Below are 26,328 nucleotides of genomic sequence, written 5' to 3' on the forward strand. Positions count from 1 at the left end.
CGTCGGTGGTGGTCAGCAAAATGCTGATCGCCACAGGCTGGATATCGGGCCCATAAATACACGAGCTGGTGGGGATCCCCAACTCCTGCCAGCTGAAGACCTCCCACCGACAGCACCCAAAACTCTGCAGCCTCAGCTCAGCAACTGGCGGTGGCTCCATAAGCCACCGACGACAGCACCCATAAATGCTCAGTTTTCTAGGCATGTAGTCTGCGGCACACACATGGAAACTGAGCATGCATGTGGGTACTGGTGTCAGCGGCTCATAGAGCTACCGCCGACTGCCTGAGCTGAGCTGCAGAGTTCTGGGTGTCACCAGGAGAGACAATCAGCTGGAGGGGCTTGGAGATCCCCAACAGCTACCACAAGGGTGCACCGCAGCTGAGTGAGCCTGAGCCAAAAGTGACCCACCCGTGGCTACGACCCAGGGTGGAGCGAGGTTAGGAGAAAAGCAAAGTATGTAAAGAACTTTCATTTTGAAAGTCTGATAGTACTTTACGCAAGTGTACTTACACCTGCTACAAAGAAAGTGCAAATGTGTGTGGGTACATCCTGTCCAGTTGCCCCTAACTGGCTACACTTTCACAGGGAAACCTCAGATTTGCTTTATTTTTATTTTATTTTATTTATTTATTTATTGTATTTGTATCCCACACATCTTCCCACCTTTTTGCAGGCTCAATGTGGCTTACAATACATCATGAATAGTGAAAGTACATTAGAAAGTGTACATTTAGTACTGACAGAGGATCTTGGGTACATGATAATGATAAAACATGATGGTATTTTAGCAAACAATCATAGTAAGAAATATTTAAGAATTATATAAGAATTATATAGGAGTATCCATTTAGTGATATCGAAAAAAATAGGATAGTGGTTTTGCAAGCCAATATTGTAGGGGCAGTTCTGGATATGTGTACAGGAGTTCATATTTGTTGATCTTTGTTGTATGCTTTGTTGAAGAGATGGGTCTTCAGTAGACTTCGGAAGTTGGCTTGTTCATAGGTCATTTTTAGGTTTCTCGGCAGCGCATTCCAGAATTGTGTGCTCAGGTAGGAAAAGGTTGACGCATGCGTTAGTTTGTATTTAAGACCTTTGCAATTTGGGAAGTGAAGATTGAGGAATGTACGGGATGATTTTTTTTGCATTCCTGAGTGGTAGGTCTATCAGGTCTGACATGTAGGCTTGTGCGTCTCCGTGAATAATTTTGTGGACTAGGATGCATATTTTGAACGTGATGCGTTCTTTAAGTGGGAGCCAGTGCAATTTTTCTCGTAAGGGTTTAGTGCTTTCGTATTTTGTTTTGCAGTCCCATGGGTGCATTGTTATTGCAGGCAGGGGCGTAGCCAGACCTTGCAATGGGAGGGGGCCAGAGCATGAGGTGGGGGGCACAGTTTGGTCTGTTGCCTCGCCGCAACGCGGGCCCCACCACCACCCCGCCACTCCCCACCCACTGCCACAACAAATACCTTGGCTGACATGGGTCCCCAACCCCTGCCAGCTGAAGCGTTGCCTGCCCTGCTCTGTGTTCCCCTCACGTCCTGCACACTCCTTTTAATGAAATTGAGCAGAGGGCCCAGAGGAAATTGGGGGGGGGGGCAGGCCCCCGTGGCCCCACATAGGTATGCCACTGACTGGAGGATTGTAGTTGGTGGAGCTGTTAGGACTATTGCCCAATGTAAAGCTCAAAAGTAAATTTTAAATGGTTTAGATGCCTAATTTTGCCCCTTTGAAAACTAACCAGGGTTGAGAATCTAAATCTAGGTCACTTGGAAAGTAGGAGAGGCTAGGAGCCGAGGCAAGGAGATGGGAATGTAAGTTAGAAGCACAAGCTGCCTAACTTAAGCACTTTCCTTTAGGAAAGTAAACAGCAGCCCTAACTTTAGGAGACTCAGATGAATTTTTAAGCCTGAATCATAGGCATGTGATTTCAGCTTAAATTTCACCAGTCTTTAAGTGACTAAAACTGAAGTGCCTGGTTCACTTTCCTTTGAAAATCAGCCTCCGCGTGCTCCCCAAAACAGTTCCACAGACCTTTGTTCTGGACAGGTTTGGAAAACTCTGACCTTGCTCCACCATTGAAGAACAGGGAAACACAGTATTCACAGAGCCTCGTTAGAGCTAATGATGGGGAGAAGTGATGAAAGTGAACAACCCCTACGGAGGACTGGTGGGTGCAGGGTCCTTCTATGCCTCACCGTTATGCTCTACAGGCTGCTTACATTCTGCATATCTAATATGTATTAATTATTTCTTTATTTCTAGTTTTCTTGATATCTAATGTACCTTAATTGTAACAATACTTTGCAGTGGCGTAGCCACAGGTGGGCTTGGGTGGGCCAGGGCCCATCTATTTATGGCTCAGGCCCACCCAACAGTAGCCCATGTTTAGTGGTAACTGGTGGGAATCCCAAGCTCCGCCAGCTGGAAGATTTTCCCCTGATGCTAACAAAAACGCTACTCTCCATGACACCGACACCTGCGCATGCTCAGTTTTCAGTGCATGCCTGCTGCCAAGGTGGAAAGAAGCGTTTTCCCATCAGCTGAGATCATTTTTTTTTTTGGGGGGGGGGGGGAGGAGAACACTTGGTGCCCACCCAATTCTTGCCTAGGTCCACCCAAAATCTGTTGTCTGGCTATGCCCCTGATACTTTGTTCTTATCATACCGCTTATGACAATTGTCATTGCGGCATAATGTAAGCCACATTGAGCCTGCAAAGAGGTGGGAAAATGTGGGATACAAATGCAGCAAATAAATAAATAAATAAATCTACAGCTGCATCTCTTTTGGACTCTGTGGTACAGATCTGGCCTGTCGTCTGCTGGGGGCTTGATCATTCCTGTACTGAGGGGGAAAAGTGGATCCTTGCCCAGGAAATTTACCTGTTGGTGAAGGGGAAACACCACCGTCAGGTCCTGTAACTCCCTGTTAGAAAACAGAAGCACCTGTAAAACATCGTGATGCATTCTCATCCCTACTGTCTAGACATTGAACCTTATAGCATTCACCTACTCATCTCTTATCATTTATATATCACTCCCCACCTATCCTTTCAGCCAAGCATCCATCTGCCCAGTAGCTGAGACACAGGCAGCCTGTGTGGAGTTGCCAGCCTAAGAAACTAGATATGTAAATGGTAGATAAAATGTAATGTAGAGAAGTACAGATTGATACATATGGGGAAAAATAATCTGTAGGCCCGATATTCAAAGTGATTTAAGCCAGCAAGAGAAGCTTCTACCTGTTTAAATCACTTCTGACCACCTAAGTGGTGATATTCAGCAGCACTTAACCAGACAATGCCACTAAATGTCACCACAGGCTGCCCGTGCACTACCGAAGTAATCCGTGGGCGGAGTTTTGGGCAGAGCATGGGAGGAGCTGAGACCTAACCAGTTAGCGACCATGTTCATGGCACTAATCAGTTCGGTAAGCGACTAAAGGTAGGACAGCAGAAAGGCTGTCCTAGCTTTAGCTACAAAGCTAACTGGGCACTGGTCTGGATATTGACCGGTGCTTAGTTAGCTTCTGGGTTGCAATACTAGCTGTCCTGATGCCTCTTCCCTCCCTGTGACCCCAGTCTGCAGATATATTAAAGCCAACTGAGGCCCCCTGCCCACCCCCACCCTCATAGGCCCTCCTGGGCCTACCTGTAAATACCTGGTGGTCCAGTGGGGTCATTTGGGCAGGAGCGAAGCCCAGTCGCTCCTGCCTTTTGTGGCAGCCAGTGTAAAATGGATGATGTGAACTCTAGAGGAAGCCTCACGGTATTAGCAAAGGCCGTGAGACTGCCATGACAGGCAGGAGCAACTGGGCATTGGTCCTTCTCATATGACTCTACTGAATCACAAGGTATGAACAGGAAGCCACAAAGGGGATAGGGAGGGGGGGCCTGAGTCAGCTTTAAATACCTGTGGAGTGGGAGGGAGGAAGGAAGGAAGGATCAGGGGCACAGAGAATGGAAAGGGGATTTGGAAGAGCAGAGAACACCTTATGCTTCCTTAAAATTATTTAGCCCTGGATCAGGGGCGTAGCCAGACTTCGGCGGGAGGGGGGTCCAGAGCCCGAGGTGAGGGGGCACATTTTAGCCCCCCCCCCCGGCGCCGCCGACTCCCCCTGCCATTTTTAACTCCCCCTCATTTTTGACCTCCCCGCCGCCACCACCACCTTTGACTCCCCCCCCCCAGCGCCAACCCATTCAACCCCCTCTTCCCGGTACCGCCGTCGGGTACCTTTACTGGCGGGGGTTGGAGACCCCCGCCAGCCAAAGTCCTCTTCTCCGGCGTGACCGCGTTGCTGATGTGCATGTGCAGGACGTCAGACTCACAGAAACAGAAGCCTGCCCTTGCACATCAGCAACATGGCCGCGCCGGAGAAGAGAACTTCGGCTGGCGGGGTTGGGGACCCTCGCCAGCAAAGGTACCCGATGGTAGCAGGGGGGGGTTGAAAGGGTTGGCGCTGGGGGGGGGGGGTCAAAGGTGGTGGTGGCGGCGGGGAGGTAAAAAATGAGGGGGAGTTAAAAATGGCGGGGGGAGTCGGCGGCACGGGGGGGGGCTAAAATGTGCCCCCTCACCTCGGGCTCTGGACCCCCCTCCCGCCGAAGTCTGGCGAGGGGGCCAGGGCCAAATCTACGGGGGTCCACGCCCCCGTGGCCCCACGTACCTACGCCCCTGCCCTGGATATTCATTGCGGGTGCCCAGATATGGTCCGGCAACAACTATTCAGGGCTAAATCTGCCTGCGGCAGTCAGCATTTGTAAAACCACTGACTGCCAAGGGCTGAATATCATCCAGAATGTAACCATCGAGAAAAGGATCTCGAGGTTAGTGTGGACAATATATTGAAATCCTCAGCTCAATGTGTGGAAAAGATCAAGAACGCAAATAGTGCTGGGAAAAGAATGGAGAATAAAACAGGATACCATGGTGGCAACTGCACCTTGAATACTGTGCACAGTTTTTTTTTTGTTACATTTGTACCCCACGCTTTCCCACTCATGGCAGGCTCAATGTGGCTTACATGGGGCAATGGAGGGTTAAGTGACTTGCCCAGAGTCACAAGGAGCTGCCTGTGTCTGAAGTGGGAATCGAACTCAGTTCCTCAGTTCCCCAGGACCAAAGTCCAGCACCCTAACCACTAGGCCACTCCTCCCTCAGTTCTGGTCACCACATCTCAAAAAAGACACAGCACAACTCAAAAAGGTTCAGAGAAGGGCAACAAAAATGATAAAGGGGATGGAACAGCTTACCTATGAAGAAAAGCTAAACAAGTTAGGACTGTGCTGGGAAAAGAGATGACTGATGGAAGTCTATAAAATCTTGAGTGGGTTGGAATAAATTAATAGGCAGTTATGTGTACATAAAGCTATTCATCTGTCTTTCTGCACTATCCAGTCATGTAGAAATCTTTGCTTTCTCTTTGTCTGCCATCAATCCCCTATTCATCTTCTCCCCTGGGACTGAAACACAGGTACTCCCTTTCAGCCCACTTTCCCCAGAAAGTACACTAGCAACAGCTGGGATGCATTAAAGCAGTTCAGCGCTGATCCATTTTTTTCATCGTGCAGGTTTCTATTCTGTCATATCACAAGCCAGGGATTTCAGTTCCAGGTTCTTACCTCCCCAGTGTAGGGTAATGGAAGTCCAGAAGAGGATGTCGGACCCTGAGGCCACATAGGGCTCCGTGTACTTTCAAACTTTATTCCAGCGCTGATTGTTTCCTTGCCACTAGAAAACCAAGAACATAATTAAACCCAGCTTCAACCTCCCTCTCCATAGGTCATCATCATCTCTGGAGATCAGTCATCTGTGAAGGCCCATTTTAGATAGGTCACAGAGAGGGGAATAAACACATCCAGGTCAAGACATGGACAATTCCCACTGGAGTTTACAGAGCCTCTCATACACAAGGACTTAAAGGGTTGCATATGTGTTTGCAAGTCAAGTGGTGCTTAAATGGCAACTGTGGCTGTATTAACTAAGGCTGGTGCGTACAGTATTTATTTATTTAGATTTTACTCACACCTTTTTCAGTAGTAGCTCAAGGTGAGTTACATTCAGGTACACTGGGTATTTCTCTGGCCCTGGAGGGCTCACAACCTAATTTTGTACCTGAGGCAATAGAGGGTTAAGTGACTTACCCAAGATCACAAGGAGCAGCAGTGGGATTTGAACTGGCCACCTCCGGATTGCAAGACCGGTGCTCTAACCACTAGGCCACTCCTCCACTCCGAATCCTGCATATAGAAATCTGGATGTAGAAAGGGCTGGAAAGAGCTTTGACGGAAACTCCAGTAATTTGGAACTTGAGGACAGTGCTAGGCAGACTTTTAAGGTTTGTGTCCCACAAATGACAAGACAGATTTGGATAGGCTGGAGTGGGTTTTGATGGCAACTCTAGTAGTTGGAACACAAAGACAGAGCAGGGCGGACTTCTACAGTCTATGAGACATCAAAGAAAGACTATGATCAAGTATATAATATCACGTTCATTGTTGATTTTATCTTGAATTGATAATGGTTGTGACTGTTGGGCAGACTGGATGGACCATTCAGGTCTTTTCTACCGTGACTTACTATATTACTAAGAGAGAAAGAGCGGGGAAGTCCTTCCACAGCGATCAATCAACCAACCAACAGGGTGGAGGAATGTTCCAAAGAACAAATAGAAGTCAGTAGTCTTCCAAAAAGGTTCATTCTCCTTCAAAAAGTCACATGAACCACCTGGACCTGACATGGTCTGTGTTTCGGCTGTATGCCTTCCTCAGAGGTCACAGCTCAAGATACGTGACCTTGATGACTTGGAGAGAGTGTCTCCACAAAACGCAAAATAAAAATGTAATCCTCCAGGGGAAAAAAAAACAGCAGTAGAAAACAGGTCAAAGCTAAATAGAAAACTGTTTCCCAGACACAACTCAAGTACTAATGCAGGAGCAAGATCAAATCTAAGAGTCTATTTTCACTGGTATGTTACTACATATGACCACATCTCACCACATCCAATGGAAGCAGCCATTTTAAAAAGCTCCACTTGGTGAAAAAAAAAAAAGCATCCAGCTTTTCCACAAATGTATACGGGAGCAGCTTTTTAAAATTGTTTTTCCTGACACCATCCATCCCCTTAACACGGAGATCCCCTCCTGAAACAGCAGCACAATGTACCTCCCGCTCCTGACATTACTAATCTCTTCCAATCATCCTCACCTATAAACCCTAGCAGTAGTCTCGTGGTACTCTCTGACCCCTAGTGTCGGTCTTATTTTTGCCCTTATTTGGCAGCTTGACAGCTAGTGGTAGTACAATGAGACTACAGCGAGGGGTCATGAGAACTATTTTGAACTTGGGACCCAAAGGAGAAGGATTGACTAGAAATTGTTCCTGCTCACCAAGACACACCCGGAACCACCAATAAGAGCTGGAGGTAGGATCACTGAGTGGGGGGAGGTGCTTTTTATCTAAGGGATGTCAGGAGGGGGAATTCTTTGCTGATAGGTAGAACTGTTCAAAGGAGTTCTTTCTGTCTGTGGCCAACGTAATGCCGATTTCTAAAAAGGCTTCCAGAGGTGATCTGGGAAATTACAGACCAATGAGCCTGACGTCAGAGCCAGGTAAAATGGTAGAAACTATTATAAAGAACAAAATTACAGAGCATATACATAAGCATGGATCAATGAGACAAAGTCAACATGGATTTAGTGAAGGGAAATCTTGCCTCACCAATCTACTACACTTTTTTGAAGGGGTGTACAAACATGTGGATAAAGGTGAGCCAGTCGATATTGTGTACCTGGATTTTCAAAAGGCATTTGACAAAGACTCCATAATGCCTGTATCGCTCCATGGTGTACCATACCTTGAATTCTGTGTGCAATTTTGGTCACCGCATCTCAGAAAAAGATAGAATGGAATTTGAAAATGTACAGACAAGGGCAACGAAAATGATAAAGAGGATGAGATGACTTCCCTATAAGGAAAGGCTAAAGCGGCTAGGGTTCTTTAGCTTGGAGAAAAGACAGCTGAAGGGAGATATGATAGAGGTATATAAAATATTGAGTGGAGTGGAACGGGTAGATATGAATCGCTTGTTTACTCTTTCCAAAAATACTATGATTAGGAGGCACGCAATGAAGCTACAAAATAGTAAATGTAACAAATTGGAGAAAATATTTCTTCACTCAATGTGTAATTAAACTCTGGAATTCACTGCCAGAGAATGTGGTAAAAGCAGTTAGTTTAGCAGGGTTTTAAAAAGGTTTGGATATCTTCCTAAAAGAAAAATCCATAAGCTATTATTAAGATGGACCTGGGAAAATCCACTGCTTATTTCTAGGATAAGCAGCATAAAATGCATTGTACTGTTCTGGGATCTTGCCAGTTACTTGTGATGTGGACTGACCACTGTTGGAAACAGGATACTTGGCTTGATGGACGTTCGGGTCTGTCCCAGTTTGGCAACGCTTATGTTCTTATGTTATGTTCTGTGTTGGAGATTTAAAGTGGGGGGAAGAATCGGAAGGAATTGGTAATGTTGAAGTGATTGGGAAGGTTAGGCCTCAGTCTTTGCAGCTGCTCATTCAGACAGGCACTTATGTATGCCTCAGGGCAGATATAAATGCCAGTGCATTACATTTTTATATCTATGTGTATTCCCCTTGTAAGACCCACCAAACCATTTCCTTTCCATGGTCTAATCACACCTCCTTGCAATCTTTCTAAATGTAAACAGCAGCTTTCTAAAATTAATATTTTACATGTAGGTGAGCTATACATTTAAAAGCTGCTGTTTACTTGTGGGAATTCTAAATAAAGGCCCTAAAGCAGGGGGGGGGGGAGTTATCAATGTGGGATACTATTAGGACTTGTTATTTTACTTTTAACCCCAAGTATTGGTAAGTAGGTTTCATTGCATAAAATGGGACCTGTGCTGAAATAGCACACGTTAGTGCCTAAAATGTGTCGTTTATGGGATAGTGGGATACTCAAAGGACTGATATAACAACTTATAAGTTTAGTGACCATTGAAGGATTCCTCTTTGTATTGTTGTGAATTAAGTTTCATGTACTTACCTTGAACACAGATTATGTGTATGAATAAAAGTGAAGTATGATTCAGAATGAATGAGGTATGAGAATAACGATACAGGAGCAATAGAGCTAAAAGTATATTGAAATGTATACGGAAAGGTTAATAAAGTGATCATTGTAAAAAACTTTACAGCAGTCACGTAATTGATAATTAATATATTTTCGTGTCTGGGGTAGTATATAGTGATCACGTAATAGAATGCATATTCATTAGGGATATCCCGAAAACTTGTCTGGCTGGTAGTCCCCTAGAACAGGTTTGAAATCCACTGCCCTAGGTGACTGCCTATTTTACCCAGTGGTAGGGTTTACCCTGGTGCAAGCCCCATCTTCAAAGGGAAGCTTAACCATCGGACTAGGTGAGGCTCTGACCCAGGACTCTGCCAACTAAGGGCACCAAAATACACAGCCCCTGACCTTACCTGGTCTACAGGTTAAGCCTATTCTTCCCCCTACCTCCTGGTCTGGTCTCTCCCCTTTTCTCCCGCCCCGAGGGTCCAGCACTGCTCCTTCACCTCTCTCACTCCCCCACAGTCCTGTAAAGTTTACACTGGTCGCCAGCAGCAGCAGCAGCCTCTGGGTCATCCTTCTGCCATGTCCAGCCTCCTCTAATGCAATTTCCTGTGGGCGGGACGTGGCAGAGGGAAAAACCAGAGGTTGGCCGAAGGCAGCCTGTCATGCTGCTACTGCTGCCACCAGTGACTGACAATCTTTACAGGACCACAGGGGAGTGAGCGAGGTAAGGGAGCAGTGCCAGACTCACGGGAAGGAGGACAGAGGAGGGGGAGAGATGCCAGCAACAAAGGAGGGAGAGATACCAAACCCGTGAGGGGGGAGGGGCGCCGAAGCAATGTGATGGAGGGGATGCCACCAAAGCAAATTGGTTCAGCACGCCCCTTGAGCCAGCCCTGAGTAACTCTACTGCCCTATCTGCATTCTTGGATATCAGCTCCAGAGGCTGGAATTTGTTCATTAGTTTAGGCACATATTGCTATGGGGTATGTGTATTAATAAAAGTAAAACAGTTCTGTATTTATATTTTAGGACTACTATAACTAACTAGTATTGGTGAAAAAAGCCATCTCTCAAGCAAAAAACAAAAGGCATTTGACGGTTATGCACTTCCAGTCACCTATTCGTTCCCTGTCACCAGAGATTCTTTACCTACCTGGCTGTGGTAGTGGGCACTGTGGTGCTCTGAGTTACAGCAGCACATCCTATCTCGTCAGCACCATCTGGGCAATCCAGGATTCCATCACATCTGCGGTAGGCTTCAATGCAGCTGCCGGAGGCCACACAGTAAAACTGAAAGAGCCGGCATCTCCGGTGGCCTGGAGTCACTGGGGAAAGAGCAGTCCCTGGAAGCCACAGAGAGAGAGAAAGTTTAGATCATGGGAAAGGGGATCACTGGTTCTCAGTGCTTGTGTAGCATCTTGGCCGCATTTTACTCTGACATTAATGTAAGAAATTATCATTTTCACTGCTGCAACTGGGAAAGGATGTCCTGAAATTTATACTCAGATAAGAAGCCCCTGGATGATAAAGGCAGATAGAAGAGAGTCTATGAGCCTTATTAACCTATCAGCCTGAAATGCAACTTCGAGAGCAAGGCATTATTTGAAGTTTAATTTTCCTTCTTGCTCAAAGTTACTGTATAAATCTGTTCACGCCTCCAGTTTTATCTATCCACGAAATGGAGGAACTCTCTCCCTACAAGTTATTAGGTCTCAAAGAAGTATTCTGTATTTTCGAAAAATGTTGAAATCTATTTAAAAAGTTATTAATGGAAGGTAATTAATCTTTTTTGTATTGGTGAAAGACCTGAGCACCGTGGCCAAGCTGAACAGAAGCATCCAGAACTGGTAATACTGGCCCAGGATCACGAAGTGCAAGAATTTGTGATGGTTCAGATGGATGGGAATGTGGAGGTAAGCCTTGGAGAGGTCCAACGCTATGAGAAACTCGCCCTCATGCACAGCCTCAGTCACGGACCTCAGAGTCTCCATGAGAAACGAGGAGACCTGGAGGGCGCTGTTGACACCCTTGAGCTCCAAAATGGGATGAAATGAGCCCTCCTTCTTGGGAACCACAAAACAAATGGAATACCTGCCAAAACCGATCTTGCGTGACAACACTGATTCGATGGCTGCAACTCCAAAAGACGATGCAATGTCTCTCTCGAACATAGAAACATGACGGCAGATAAAGGCCAAATGGCCCATCCAGTCTGCCCATCCTCTGTAACCCCCAAGTCTACCTGTTCCTAAGCGATCCCACATGCTTATCCCATGCCTTTTAAAATTCTGGAACAGTCCTCGACTCCACCACCTCCACCAGGAGGCCATTCCACGCCTCCACCACCCTTTCTGTGAAATAATACTTCCTTAGGTTACTCCTAAGCCTATTCCCTCTTAACTTTGTCATATGCCCCCTCATTCCTGAGCTCTCCTTCATTTGAAAAAGGCTCTCTTCCTGTACATAAATGCCCTTGAGATATTTAAATGTTTCTATCATGTCTCCTCTCCCTCCTCTCTTCTAGCGTATACATGTTGAGGTTCATAAGCCTGTCCCTATAATTTTTGCATTCAAGACCGTTTCCTAATTTCGTAGCTGCCCTCTGGACCAACTCCATCCTGTTTATATCTTTCTGTAGGTGCGGTCTCCAGAACTGCATGCAGTACTCCAAATGGGGCCTCACTAGAGACTAGCACTATCACCTCCTTTTTCCTGCTGGTCATGCCTCTCTTTATGCACCCAAGCATCCATCTGGCTTTGGCCATTGCTTTTTCTACCTGTTTGAAAGCTTTAAGGTCATCAGACACAATCACCCCCACGTTCCGCTCTTCCTTCGCACACTGAAGCACTTCACCCTCTATACTGTACCGTTCCCTTGGATTTTTGCGACCCAAGTGCATGACCCTGCATTTTTTGGGATTAAACCTTAGTTGCCAAATATCGGTCCATTCCTCTAGCTTCGCTAGGTCCTTCCTCATGTCATTCACACCCTCTGGGGTGTCCACCCTGTTGCAGAGTTTAGTATCATCTGCAAAGAGACAAGCCTTACCAGATAGCCCTTCTGCAATATCGCTCACAAAGACGTTAAAAAGAGCCGGCCCTAGGACCGATCCCTGCGGTACTCCACTGATGACATCCTTTTCTTCAGAGCAAGCTCCATTTACCACTACCCTCTGTCTCCTACCAGTCAACCAATTTTTAATCCAATCCATTACTCTAAGTCCCATACCGAGGGCACTCAATTTATTTATCAGTCACCTGTGCAGAACCGTGTCAAAAGCTTTGCTGAAATCCAAGTATACCACATCGAACGGACGCTTTCTTCTCCGGGGACCTCCATGGAGACAGCAGAAACTTCTCCCGAAGAAAATGGCGAAACTCCAGAAGGTAACTGATTCACAACAGTCCAGGACCCAGTGGTTGGACGTGATGTGGACCCACCTCTGGTAAAAACGCTGTAAGCAGATAGAAGTGACGTCACGGAGAAGAATGGCTGCCTGAACCTTTAGCTCCGCACTTCCTGCTTTTAATTTGCTTTAATAGCGGGAACCTGGTCCTGTTCTTGTACTGGAACAGCTTCTGGAGATTCGCTGCAACCCAAGGAGCAAGATGAGCAAAATATCTGCGTCCCAGGCGCGAGAGGGAGAGCGGAGCTCGATGAGACAGTCGATGAAGAATCAATCGAGACATGTGTCACCGGCCCCGGATCACTCATCGGGATCCGGATCGGCCGCATCGAGTGCTGGTGTGCGGAGAACTTCCCCGAAAGCGGCCCTGTCTAAAGAATTGGCTAAATGCTTGAAGGATATCAGGGCAGAGATTATGGCGTCCAAACAAGAAATTCTTGAACATGTGGACACCATCAGCCTTGACCTCCGCGAGCTGGGGGGTAGAATTGAGACCTTAGAGGAACGGATGGACGAACAAGCTGAGAAAGCGGAGGCAGCAGAGATCCGTTGTGCAGCTAAAAGAACTTTATATCCATTCTAAGAAGGTTTTGTTTTGTTTTGTACCGTATTGCTGCCTGAGCCTGAAGCTCTTTCCTTTTATTTTTTTTTAACAAGCCTCTAAATGTTGTTCCTGAAAAGTGCCCACAACATTTTTTTTTAATCAAACTATCAAGTAATGCAGAGCCCACAGCACCTACCTACCCCATCTTGCTGAGGAGACTGAGGGATACAGGGCTCCACAACATCAAGTGTATCCACTTCACAGTTTGTGCCTCAGTCTCCCCATCTGCTGGTAGAAGGACATATACCCACTCGTGGGGCATGGTCTGGAGCTGACTCTAATGAAAGCTTGGTTGTTTTCTACTGCTTTTAATCGATTAGATTGTTTTATTAGCTGTTATTTTTATTTGGGATTTTTTTTTTTTAAATCTTTAACACTTTGATTGGTTTTATGTTTAATTTTTTATATCGTTGTTTTTTTGTTTTATTATTCTCTATTGTTTTATGGTGTAGGCCACCTTCAGTTTGTGTGAAGGGTAGATAACGTATAAGTAAAGTAAGTAAATAAGTATTAAATAAATATCTTTAGCACATTTGGGAATTGGAAGGGGTAAGGAAAGGTGATGGTTGTTCTGTCCTCCGACAGCCTCTCACTAGTTTATAACGTGATCCTAAAATGTGTGTAATGCCTTTACTGTTATTCTCAGTCCGAAGGACTATCATTGCTGCAGTTTCCCACTGGAAAAATACATGAGCAATGCACTGTGGGTAATGTAGTTCACAGGCAGTGCAACCACACTTGTTTGGCTGTGTAAGAACTGTTACCACTGGTTGTGAGGCTGGTCACACCTTCCTTCCTTCCCTCTCTCTCCCTCTCTCTCTGCCAAGCTTGGCTCTTTTGTCTTCCTGTTCAGTCTTACTATCTGTCCTCAGAGGTCAGCCAGGTATGACCTTTCCCTCCTATCTCTAGGACTACCCCTTGCTATCTGATAGCAGGCTCTGTCCCCATTGGTCTCTATCTGCTCCTCCCTGTGTGAAGCCCCACCACTTCTTTGTCCTTTCAGCCATGTGGGGCTTCTTCCTCCATTATAGCCAGGGACATGGAGCTAACACCATGTGGCTCCACACAGCTCTGTCCTGCTGAGAACTCCCTATAAAGAACCTGGTTTTTTACCCTGAGAATATTTCCTTCCAAATGAGATATCACACATTCCAGTCACCCAGCTTTGGACTATTTCTACCTGTTCAACTACCTTCCCCTCCCCCTGCAATACAACTACCTCTCTTCAGATCTCCACCTCCCACAGCCTCCAGATTAAGAAGTCTCTGTATCCTGAACATCTATCTGTGAGTAAATTATCTGTGATTTATTCAATAAAAGAGACTTCATAAAATAATAGAGACTTCAGGTGATTGCTCTGCCAGGGTTATGCTCCATGATATTGGGGCTTCTAATTACCAAGCTCCTGTGGTTACAGGAGACTTGAATAACCACAGCTAAAGTAGTGCAGGCAGAGGGAGTTAGCTAAATGGTCATTATTGGACAACAGCTTCTACGTAATCTCATTCTGTAAAGATAATTTTAAAAAGTGGGCAACCTCCTTATTCAGATACACATCATAAATTCATGTTCTGTTTCAAAGTTTGAAACACTGAGAAGCTTCCAGAATGTTCAGGGACTGGCTTGGACTTGAGCTGAAGATGAAGCTAAACCATAACACTAACCTCTGACCAATGGAAATGGGATCTTAGTAAAGAAAAGCTTAATTACCGCAATAAAGCTCATCAGATCCATCTCCACAATCATTAATTCCATTGCAGACCACACCGTCTGTTCCAGCAGCAACACAACGGCCATTGTGACAATGGAATTCACCACTGCGACAGGGCACTGCAGACACTTCATAGATTGGGAACAAGATGAAAAGCACCACAGTTAAACAGTGAGACTTACTATATAAAAATATATTTACAATTCTATTTTAACCAAAACATAGTCTTGGAGAACCAAACAAATAAACATGGATAAAGGTCTAACATCCATATGTTTCTCAGAGATGCCAAGATACCCAGTTCAAGGATAGAGATGGAACAGTCCTGGATTTCTGACCAGCCCATCATGGTACACTATGGAACTTGCAGCACTGATTTTAATGGGCAGGATCAGGCATTACAAATCCCACACTGCTTTGGGATGTATGTCCAAAACCAGGACAGGTCAAAAAATCTCCAGCTTGGAACCAAGTAACTTAACATCTCTAGTTCTTCCTGCTCATTATTATAGACCTGATATATCTCTTTCAACCCCAAGAAATCTTGCCTCTTCCACTTTTGTCCTCCTGTCCTCTAGGTGGCAGAACAAAGTTCCTTTCATCCTAAAGCAGTCTGCCTCCTTCTGCCCTCCTTTTCCCGTCTCATTGCTATAGAAACCACATATTGTTGATCCATAGAAAGTGTTCTGACCACCTTCCCTGCAGAAGCAGCACAGAAGAACCCCAGACCAAGGGAATTTAATGACGGGAGATGGCATGATCTTATCTGGCCCATTATATGGGCTGAAGCCAGTGGGCAGAGCTTGCCGCCATATAGGTTAGTCCAAAACAATAGCAAATTTGTGAAGGTTATATTGTTTTTGCATTCGTTCTGTTAGAAGGGGATCTTGGGGGGGGGGGTGTAAAGGAGTTAAGGAGTTTTTAAGGGGTCTGTGGGTTATATTCAAAATGTTTTTGTCAGTGCCCCAGAGCTTGCTTTGTTATTTGCAATGCTGTACAGCGTATTGTAGATTTCAGTGCTGCTCTATATGCCTTTATTTTTACTTATAATGACAAAGATATTAAAACTCCTTGAGCGGGCCGTCTCAGAGGGAAGGAAGTTGTTTCATAGGGGACGGGGCACCGGAGAAGAAAATCTGCATGATCATTGGTGGGCAACCTCTGGTATGAGTTTGATGGGGGGCGTTGGGGTTGAGGGAAAATTGCCGGATCGCGGATAGGGAGGAGAGAGGGAGACATGCTAGATGGAGGAGAGTAGAAGACTCGAGAGGAGGAGAGATAGCAGACCACAGGGAGGGGAGACTGATGCCCAAATGCATGTGTGAAGACGGAGAAGGGGAAAGACTCTCTAACAATCAGGAAGACCCCGTACCTCGTTTCGCTTCTCCACAACGGGGACCCTACACACACAAGGCCGCACTGTGACTGACAGAGGGTGGCAGTGTCTCTCCCAGTGAGGAGAAGCCATAGGGATGGCAATGTCCGGTTGAGAGATGCCAGATCCTGGTGTTGCTCTGTCCCTGAAGGCCGGCCCAGATGGAAGGATGATTGGAGTGGCAGCGGATTCCTGGGACCTGAATACGTGTGAGGAGGGGTGCTTGGCGTGTGAGAGTGTGAGGTAAGTGGTCACCGAGAGGCTTGATACACTCCCACAATAACCCCAAAGGAACTACTTTGATCCCTACAAACCCCATTCCCATGCAGAAGCTGATTGTTTTGGAAGTACCAAGATGCTGGCTGCTGTGGACACCAGCTTCAATTTTTTTATGTCATGCCATCTCCTGTCATTAAACCTTCTTGCCCCAGACCACCAAGCAGCAGAGAGGGGCACAAGCACACACCTTCCCCTTTACGCTCTCTTGCCTTACAAAAAAGGTATAATTTTATGGTTCTTTTTGTTATGCAAATAACATTAATAGTTTGGCATAAATCTAGTGTGTTGAGTCAGTTGGGGTATATTTTCAAAGACATAAGAGCCTATTTACTAAAACTCACCCTAAAGGTTTTAGCAAATTCATCCAAAATTCCACTTAACAAGTGTAAGGATCCTCACTAATCCCCTATTTTCCAAGCCATGCCAAATCAAAACAGAGAGGAGGTGTATACCATCTGGTTATAGCATCCTCCTTCCTAGAATGGCTGCATGAGTCTGCAGTGGTTCAGTACCTTCTCCACAGCCCAGGAGCTCCATGCGGAGGAAAATGCCATTGTGAAAATCTTGTGGGAGAATTCGAACATGACGGGCACTGATCATCCTCTCAAAAGTTCTAACTGCAGGAGTGGAGTCATCCGAGTTACCCTGGAACAACTGCATGAAGAAAAAAACATCCATCTTAAAATCTCCTATCTTTTAGTCAACCAGAGGTGAGGCAGGAGCCAGGAGGCGCATACAGCATGATCCTTCAAAGGACTCCCTATATCACAGCTTAGACCATGACAGCTCCAAAGTGAATGCCAAAGTTATCAGATTCCTAGAGATATGGTTGGTGAAAATATTTATCTTACCATAAAGCTCATTGCTCCTTAATTCTTCATTTTTATTTAAAAAAAAAGGCAAAAGGGACACAGGGAACTCCAAGAGAGCAAGAATCAGGAAGAAAAATTTGAGATGAACCATAAAATTGTAACCTATAATTGAGATCCCTAAACCCCACCCATAATCCAGGAATTTTCCATGGGGTGGACTCAAGCAGCTCATGAATCCCGAATACATAAATTAATGTCGGCAGAGAAATCCCAGATGGCATATTTTTTTCATTGCTTCACCTCCAGCTCCAGCCCCTGTTCCTGTCAGTGGGAATTTCGTACATTGCACTTGCAACAGCTGATGCATAGGATCATGTCAGCCCCACACAACCATGGGCACGTAGGTCAGGATCCAGTCTGAAGAACCACAGATAGAAAGAAACCCATCTGCCAACAGCAGCCAGCAGAGCTGTAGATTTGGGGGTGGGGGAGGGGGCGGATGTATTTTGAGTGGCAGGAAGTGGTTGCTTATAAGTACATAAGTACATAAGTAATGCCATACTGGGAAAAGACCAAGGGTCCATCGAGCCCAGCATCCTGTCCACGACAGCGGCCAATCCAGGCCAAGGGCACCTGGCAAGCTTCCCAAACGTACAAACATTCTATACATGTTATTCCTGGAATTTTGGATTTTTCCAAGTCCGTTTAGTAGCGGTTTATGGACTTGTCCTTTAGGAATCCGTCCAACCCCTTTTTAAACTCTGCTAAGCTAACCGCCTTCACCACTTTCTCCGGCAACGAATTCCAGAGTTTAATTACACGTTGGGTGAAGAAAACTTTTCTCCGATTTGTTTTAAATTTACTATACTGTAGTTTCATCGCATGCCCCCTAGTCCTAGTATTTTTGGAAAGCGTGAACAGACGCTTCACATCCACCTGTTCCACTCCACTCATTATTTTATATACCTCTATCATGTCTGCCCTCAGCCGTCTCTTCTCCAAGCTGTATAGCCCTAGCCTCCTTAGTCTTTCTTCATAGGGAAGTCGTCCCATCCCCGCTATCATTTTAGTCGCCCTTCGCTGCACCTTTTCCAATTCTACTATATCTTTCTTGAGATGCGGCGACCAGAATTGAACACAATACTCAAGGTGCGGTCGCACCATGGAGCGATACAATGGCATTATAACATCCTCACACCTGTTTTCCATACCTTTCCTAATAATACCCAACATTCTATTCGCTTTCTTAGCCGCAGCAGCACACTGAGCAGAAGGTTTCAGTGTGTTATCGACGACGACACCCAGATCCCTTTCTTGGTCCGTAACTCCTAACGTGGAACCTTGCATGACGTAGCTATAATTCGGGTTCTTTTTTCCCACATGCATCACCTTGCACTTGCTCACATTAAACATCATCTGCCATTTAGCCGCCCAGTCTCCCAGTCTCGTAAGGTCCTCTTGTAATTTTTCACAATCCTGTCGCGATTTAACGACTTTGAATAACTTTGTGTCATCAGCAAATTTAATTACCTCGCTAGTTACTCCCATCTCTAAATCATTTATAAATATATTAAAAAGCAGCGGTCCTAGCACGGACCCCTGAGGAACCCCACTAACTACCCTTCTCCATTGTGAATACTGCCCATTTAACCCCACTCTCTGTTTCCTATCCTTCAACCAGTTTTTAATCCACAATAGGACATTTCCTCCTATCCCATGACCCTCCAATTTCCTCTGTAGCCTTTCATGAGGTACCTTGTCAAACGCCTTTTGAAAATCCAGATACACAATATCAACCGACTCCCCTTTGTCCACATGTTTGTTCACTCCTTCAAAGAATTGAAGTAAATTGGTCAGGCAAGATTTCCCCACACAAAAGCCATGCTGACTCGGTCTCAGTAATCCATGTCCTCGGATGTGCTCTGTAATTTTGTTTTTAATAATAGCCTCTACCATTTTCCCTGGCACCGACGTCAGACTCACCGGTCTATAATTTCCCGGATCTCCCCTGGAGCCTTTTTAAAAAATGGGCGTTACATTGGCCACCTTCCAATCTTCCGGTACCACGCTCGATTTTAAGGATAAGTTGCATATCACTAGCAGTAGCTCCGCAAGCTCGTTTTTCAGTTCTCCCTGTGCCTCACTTTTCCTTCTTCCTTGAAACTTAAAGAATCCCCACAGTGAGGTAGCACACTCTACAAAGCATAGTTCTCAAGGGTTAACTGCACAGTCTCTTTTCTATACTCTATAATATAGAGGGCACTTCTCAAGTCACTTCACTGGCTTCCGATCAGGTACCGCATACAGTTCAAGCTTCTCCTACTAATCTACAAATGCACTCAATCTGCAGCCCCTCACTACCTCTCTACCCTCATCTCCTCTTACGTTCCTACCCCTAACCTCCGCTCACAGGACAAATCCCTCCTCTCAGTACCCTTCTCCACCACCGCCAATTCCAGACTCTGCCCTTTCTACCTCGCCTCACCCTATGCTTGGAATAAACTCCCTGAGCCCATACGCCAAGCCCCCTCCCTACCCATCTTCAAATCCTTGCTCAAAGCCCACCTCTTCAATGTCGCTTTCAGCACCTAACCACTACACCTCTACTCAGGAAAGCTAGACTGCCTCAATCTTGATTGACTGCACTTTTTGTCCTTTAGATTGTAAGGTCTTTTGAGCAGGGACTATCCTTCTTTGTTAATTGTACAGCGCTGCGCAACCCTGGTAGCGCTTTAGAATTGTTAAATAGTAGTAGTAGTATAGCAGGTCACCTGATTGACACCTTCTATAAAGGAAAATAAGCACCTACTTACCTTTATGGAATACTAACGTAATCGTGTATACCATAGGGCTCGCACCTAAATACCAGAGATACACATATAACTGATAGTATTCCGCAAGTTAAATGTGTAAACATGCACCCCTTTCCCATTCCACACAGAGTCCACCTATGTGTATGCCCACTTGCAAACTACACATTATCAGACTTTTTATTTATTTATTAGGATTTCTTTACTGCCTTTTTGAAGGAATTCACTCCAGGTGGTATACAGCAAGAATAAGTCAAACAGAGACAATTACAGCAGTAAAAATGCTCAAATAATAGTATAAAGTATGGCATAGTATACTACTTACAATGTAAACGCAATACGTAATAAAATATTTTAATAACATAGGGTATAAGCAAAGAAGCAAAAAAGCAGGAAAACACCGCCACACTGCAGTGGCGTCCCTAGGGGGGCTGACACCTGGGGCGGATCGCCAATGCACCCCGCCCCCCGGGTGCAGCACCCCCCCCAGATGCAGCACAACCCCCCCCCCCCCAGCGAAAGGACACCCCCCACAAAAGAACCCCCTCTCGGGGTGCACGCCGCTGGGGGGGTGCCGCGCACTCCTGTCCTTCGTTCGTTCCATGCTCCCGCTCTGCCCCGGAACAGGAAGTAACCTGTTCCAGGGCAGAGGGAGCATGGAACGAACGACGGACAGGTGCGCGCAGCACCCCCCCCCAGCGGCGTGCACCCGGGGCGGACTGCACCCACCGCCCCCCCTAGGAACGCCACTGCCACGCTGGTTGTTTTATGTCTTTCGAGTTTGTACTTGGTGGAAATTTGGTTTTTAGCTTTACAGAGTGCACCTTTGGCAGCAACCTTATCTAGTCAGTGCACTCTGGGTATACCATTTGTGACCCCTGAAGCAGGCGCTTTGTTGCATCGAAACACAGACCGGGTCAGGTCCTTGGCATAACCAATAAAGCTTTTCTCAGCACCATCTCCCAAGTTGGTTTGGTTTCTGGTCAGCCTTTACTCCTTTTATGCTGTGTGGATTCGTTGTAGAGGTTTTTTCCTGTCTACTGTATCTGACCCATTAAAATTTACACACATCTAGATGCACACTATTCTATATGATTTTGCGATGTACTGCTCTTGTTCCTAATTCAGTAAGGGTGTGGCCAGGGGAGGGCGCATGGGCATGTCAGGGGCATTACAGAATTATAGCAAAAACGCTGTCCTCGCTTTATGCAATGAGGTTAACTGGATGCCGGTCTGAATATTGACCAGTGCCCGATTAACTTCCGGGTGAACACTGAGACCCAGATATTCAATCATGGGAGCTGCATGTGCCCTGGCATTGACTACCCAGGATCAGTTCAGCCTGTGGCTGTGAGCGGCTCAGATGCTGTTTATCACCACAGGCTGAATATTAATTTATTTATTGGGATTTATTAACCACCTTTATGAAGAGATTCACCCAAGGCGGTGTACTGCAGGTACTTACAATTCTGTTAACAGCATAACAATTGTAAAATAACCAAGAATAAACTAAATAAAATAAATGAAGTAAACTTGAAAACAGTAAATTGAAACCTAATAATAGAACCACCGTGATACAGTATAACAAATATACACATTTAACTGCTCTGGAATTCAATATTGGGCAGAACATGTTTGTTTCAGTCTGACAGATTCCTGATTTGATCTGTGGTCTTAGAGCTTCACACGTAAGCAGCAGCTGCCTCTGGGGTAGATATTATAACAGAGCTGCTATCAGGGCAAAGACACCACAGGGCAGCTTCTAGGGACTGAACCAATGCCTTTTTGCATTGCAAGAGAGATTCAGGGGCCCTTTTACTAAGCCGCGTAGGCGCCTAGGCATGCCCCACATGCGTCAATTCAGAGTTATCACCCGGCTACCGTGTGGCCCGTGCGATTAATTTCAGTTTTGATGTGCGTCCGCTACGCGCGCCAGAAAATATATTTTCTTTTCTGGCGCACGGTGAAAATCGGGCAGTAACGCTGAATTGACGTGCGTAGGCAGTTACCGCACGGCTAACGCAAGAGACTTTACCGCTAAGTCAATGGCTGGTGGTAAGGTCTCAGACCCAAAATGGACGTGCGCCAATTTTTATTTTGCCACACGACCATTTTCGGCAAAAATTTTAAAAAGGCCTTTTTAGCAGGTGTGCTGGAAAATGGATCTGCGCATGTCCATAACACGCGCCTACACTACCGCAGCCCATTTTTCGGCGCATCTTAGTAAAAGAACCCCTGAACCTTTGAAGCAAGATCAGGACACAGTGAAGTGAACAGAGGCCGTGAGATGACTGCCATCCACAGCACCGGCTCAGGCAAGACAAGAGGGAAATGGAAAAGAGCAATATCCTAATATGCCTGAGCTCCTTGTCCTCAGGCAAGAAAAGGCAATTAAGGAATAAACTGATGAGCAAGACAAAGAAGAGGTACCTTGGGCTGAGCCTGAAAGCTGGATGAAATATCCCGATAGCTGTGCCACCTGACTCCATCAACACTGAACTGCAGGATGAAACTGGTGATAAACGCATCCGAGGAGCCAGCTCCCTGAACCACGACCCCTGCAGCAACACAAAAGTTAGACTTCCCCACAGGCAAAAATCCAGCACAAGAAAAGGCAACCACACTCCATCCCTTCGGGTCACCTCAAAAGAGCCTAGTGATTGAAGGCGAAGCTGTAATAAGCTGGCTGTTGGGAAAATGAGAAAATAGGAATAACTCAGGGGTTCTCAGCTCTGGTCCTCCCGGACTACAAAAAAGGTCAATTCTCAAGATATTCAGTGAATATTCAGCAGATGTAGTCAGTCATGGGTCACAGGTCATACTTATATATAATATATAATAAGGGTATAACTACCAAGTGGAGGAGTAGCCTAGTGGTTAGTGCAGTGGCCTTTGATCCTGGGGAACTGGGTTCAATTCCCACTACAGCTCCTTGGGACTCTGGGCAAATCACTTAACCTTCCATTGCCCCAGGTACAAATAAGCACCTATATATACTATGTAAACCCCACAGAAAGGCAGCATATCAAGTCCCATTTCCTTTTCCCTATTTGAGATTCTACGTGGAATGTTGCTAGTGGAGGAGTAGCCTAGTGGTTAGTGCACCAGACTTTGATCCTGGGGAATTGGGTTCAACTTCTACTGCAGCTCTTTGTGACTCTGGGAAAGTCACTTAACCCTCCATTGCCCCAGGTACAAATAAGTACCTGTATATACTATGTAAACTGCTTTGAATGTAGTTGCAAAAACCACAGAAAGGCAGTATATCAAGTCCCATTCTCATTTGATATACTGTCCCTAAACTCCATTTGGGCGCACATAGACGCTCAGTAAAAGGGCCCTACATGCCTATTTTCAGCATTTAACCAGCTAAGATAACTACATAAGTAAGACTGCATAAAAAGCAGTCCTTTCTTTATGCAATTCTTCATAGCCAGTTAAGTGCTGAATATTGCACTTAACCAGATATCTTTTCGTCGGTTCGGTATACCTTGAAATTCAATGCCAGAGAGATGGTCAGCAAAACATTTCTCGCTGCTGGCTGAATATCGGGCCTGTAATGTTTACAGAGACATGCCACCTTGTTGTGCCTTTCTGTACAAAAACGTGCTACCATCTGCGCTTCGCAGCCAGCCACAAAATGAGTAACTGTTTCCGGCTCATTCTTACACAATCTACAGATGTCTGTTGTACCAGATTTTTCAATCCGCTGTCCTGGGCTGCAACTAACTCTCTCCTATGTGAATAAATCACAGATTTCCAGATCTGTTTGCTTTGCATTTTGGAAGCCAAAGGGTCCCCTCTGCTTTCTCGAGTATTTATGCACTATTACTTTGAATGTTTATTACCTTCAAAAACAGACCTCTTTGGGAGCATAGGGAACAGAACTGAGAACCCCCCCCCCCCAAACAGCCTAAATCTCTTATACAAATAACGTTTCTCTTATCATTGTGTGTAGGGCAGTTTGATCCCACCTTATCTCCACCCTTACCTGTCCACCACCACCCACCAGTGTGACCATTTACCTACCCGTCAGATTATGCATCTCCAGGAGATCGACCTGCAAATAGGGTGGTGTGGAATGCAGTGCATGGTACTCGTCTGGCTGAGGACCCCAGCCCTGTAGGTCTGCCCTGGAATTCATGTAATTTAGGCGTCCTGCACGTGCCGGGTTCTCTGACTGCTGGGAGGAGGCAGTGAAACTGCTATCCGGCAAGGAGGAGATCCTCAGAGGATTATAGCAGTGGTCTTCTACAAGAAATATGAAAAAAAAGACGGCCAGATAGAAAAGGAAGAACAACCTGTTATTTGCAGATTTCTTAAAAGATATAACAAATTGACATATTTCTCTTGTGTAGTGTTTGTACTGTTTTTCTTGCCCAATAAAGAAATTCAACTAGAAAGAAAGAGAGACAGGAGAGAGGTGAAAATGGAGGAGTGAAGGTAAAAAAAACCTTGTGTTGTGTTATTTCTCAATTATCATTTCTGAAGCACCGAGAACGTTTGGGTTTTTTTTTTTTTTTTTTTGCATTTCTAAGAAGTTCAAATATCTTAGAATCTATGGTAACATTTATTCTCCAAGGACAAGTAGGCATGATATTCTCACAAATGGATGGTGAAGATCAGCAAACACAGCAGGTGCATAGCCAGACACCCAATTTTGGGTGGGCCTGAGCCCAAGATGGGTGGGCAGAACTCCGCCCGGTCCCACAAGTGATTTGGTCTCTCCCTCTCTTGCCTACATGCCATATGGTCTCTCAAACATCCCCCCCTCCCCTGCATACCTTTTAAATAGCAGATGTTCAATGGCAGTGAGCAGCTACTAATACACACTGCTCATGTTGGCCCCACAGCCTTCCCTCTGATGCAACTTCCTGTTTCTGCATAGTTGAGAATACATCAGAGGGAAGGCTGTTGGGCCAGTGCAAACAGTATGTATCAGTTGCTGCTCATGCAGGCAAAGATCTGCTATTTATAAGGTATGCAGGAGAGACAGTTGTTGGGAGTTTTCAGACGGTGGGGCTTGGGGATCCCTGCCAGTCACATCATAGGTGTGCTGCTATTGGGTGGGCCTGGGCCCACCAGGGCCCACCCATGGCTACGCCACTGAAACACAGTGAGAGTTTATGCTGTTTTGTGGAGTGATTTGCTGTTTGAGTTTCTCTGATTTGTAATAGAGAAGCAGTTGTTTGGAGCATTGTTCCCATGTGAATATTGTTCCTTTACTAGCAGTGCATGTGTTCAGACCCCTGATGCAAGCAACCGTTTTGGGGATTCCTTTTGTTCCTTCTCTTTTGTGTTTGCACAAATGGGTGATGTCATCCGACAGAGCCCAGTGTGGACACTGCCAAAGTGTACTGTCACTTTAAATCTTTAAGGTAATGCCCCCACCATGCAGGCATGGTTCCCTTCCTGGGACTGGCAGTGTTTTGTTTTCCCCGCAGATCACAGAGGTTGTGTTTTTTTCTCTCTCTCTCCTCAGCATGTAAATCTTTGCCTTGTGGTGCCTTCCCTTTTCAGGATGAATTTTCTTCTTATGTTATCTTTTTCTGTCATAGCATCTTTAGTTTTATTGTTTTTTTCCACATTTTTTCAATTTTTCGGCCCGAGGAGCCTCTAAGCCCTTTTTTCTATCCAGAAACCATTGACCTTTTTCAGATATGTGATTACTCAAGCTCCCCGGGCTATAGAGCCCTTCAGGGGTGTGCTGGTAAATTGTTAACAGGGGGCTCTCTCTCGCCAGCAAAGTAAAAGAGAATTCAGGAGGGGCCCTAGCCCACATTTTGGGATCCATTTGTTAAAGTAGCCATGGAGAACCGGCTCCCAAAATTCTTAAAAACTTAACAAACGGCTCTCGAGAGCCTGCTCCAGCACACCACTGCCTTTGACCTTGCATCAGCCATTTTTCCCTCCTTGTCATCGAACGTTCCAAGTGACTTTAAGAAGTGTACTCATTGGAATAAAAGTGTACTCATTGGAATAGGACTATTTCAGGCAAGGAACCCCAAAACTGGTGTGTTTAATGCCTAGGTCCAGACTCCAGAGACTTGAGACTTTCATTGTCACCTTTCTCAGCGTATGCAGGTGAGGTCCATTAAAACCTGAAGAATCCAGTGTTAAAAATTGTTTAGTTCATCAACATTAGCATCTGCATCGAGCATTGCAGGAGACATGGTCATTGATGGAGAACAGGCATGGGCATCGACATCGAGTGTACTTATGCAACA

General features: G+C 45.7%; 1 protein-coding gene across 1 annotated transcript in view; it reads right to left on the reverse strand.

Moving 5' to 3' along the window:
• The window catches only part of LOC115465678 (SCO-spondin-like), a 537,587-nt gene that overhangs the window by 298,309 nt on the left and 212,950 nt on the right, over positions 1-26,328 (reverse strand). The window contains exons 43-48 of the mRNA XM_030196374.1: positions 24,131-24,349; positions 22,532-22,659; positions 16,992-17,133; positions 14,825-14,953; positions 10,257-10,446; positions 2,779-2,930 (exon numbers count right to left, since the gene is read on the reverse strand). Coding sequence (XP_030052234.1) covers positions 2,779-2,930; positions 10,257-10,446; positions 14,825-14,953; positions 16,992-17,133; positions 22,532-22,659; positions 24,131-24,349 — 960 coding nt within the window. The remainder of the gene's footprint in view (positions 1-2,778; positions 2,931-10,256; positions 10,447-14,824; positions 14,954-16,991; positions 17,134-22,531; positions 22,660-24,130; positions 24,350-26,328) is intronic.

The sequence above is a fragment of the Microcaecilia unicolor genome, chromosome 1, assembly GCF_901765095.1.
Source record: "Microcaecilia unicolor chromosome 1, aMicUni1.1, whole genome shotgun sequence".
In the NCBI taxonomy this organism is placed as follows: Eukaryota; Metazoa; Chordata; class Amphibia; order Gymnophiona; family Siphonopidae; genus Microcaecilia; species Microcaecilia unicolor.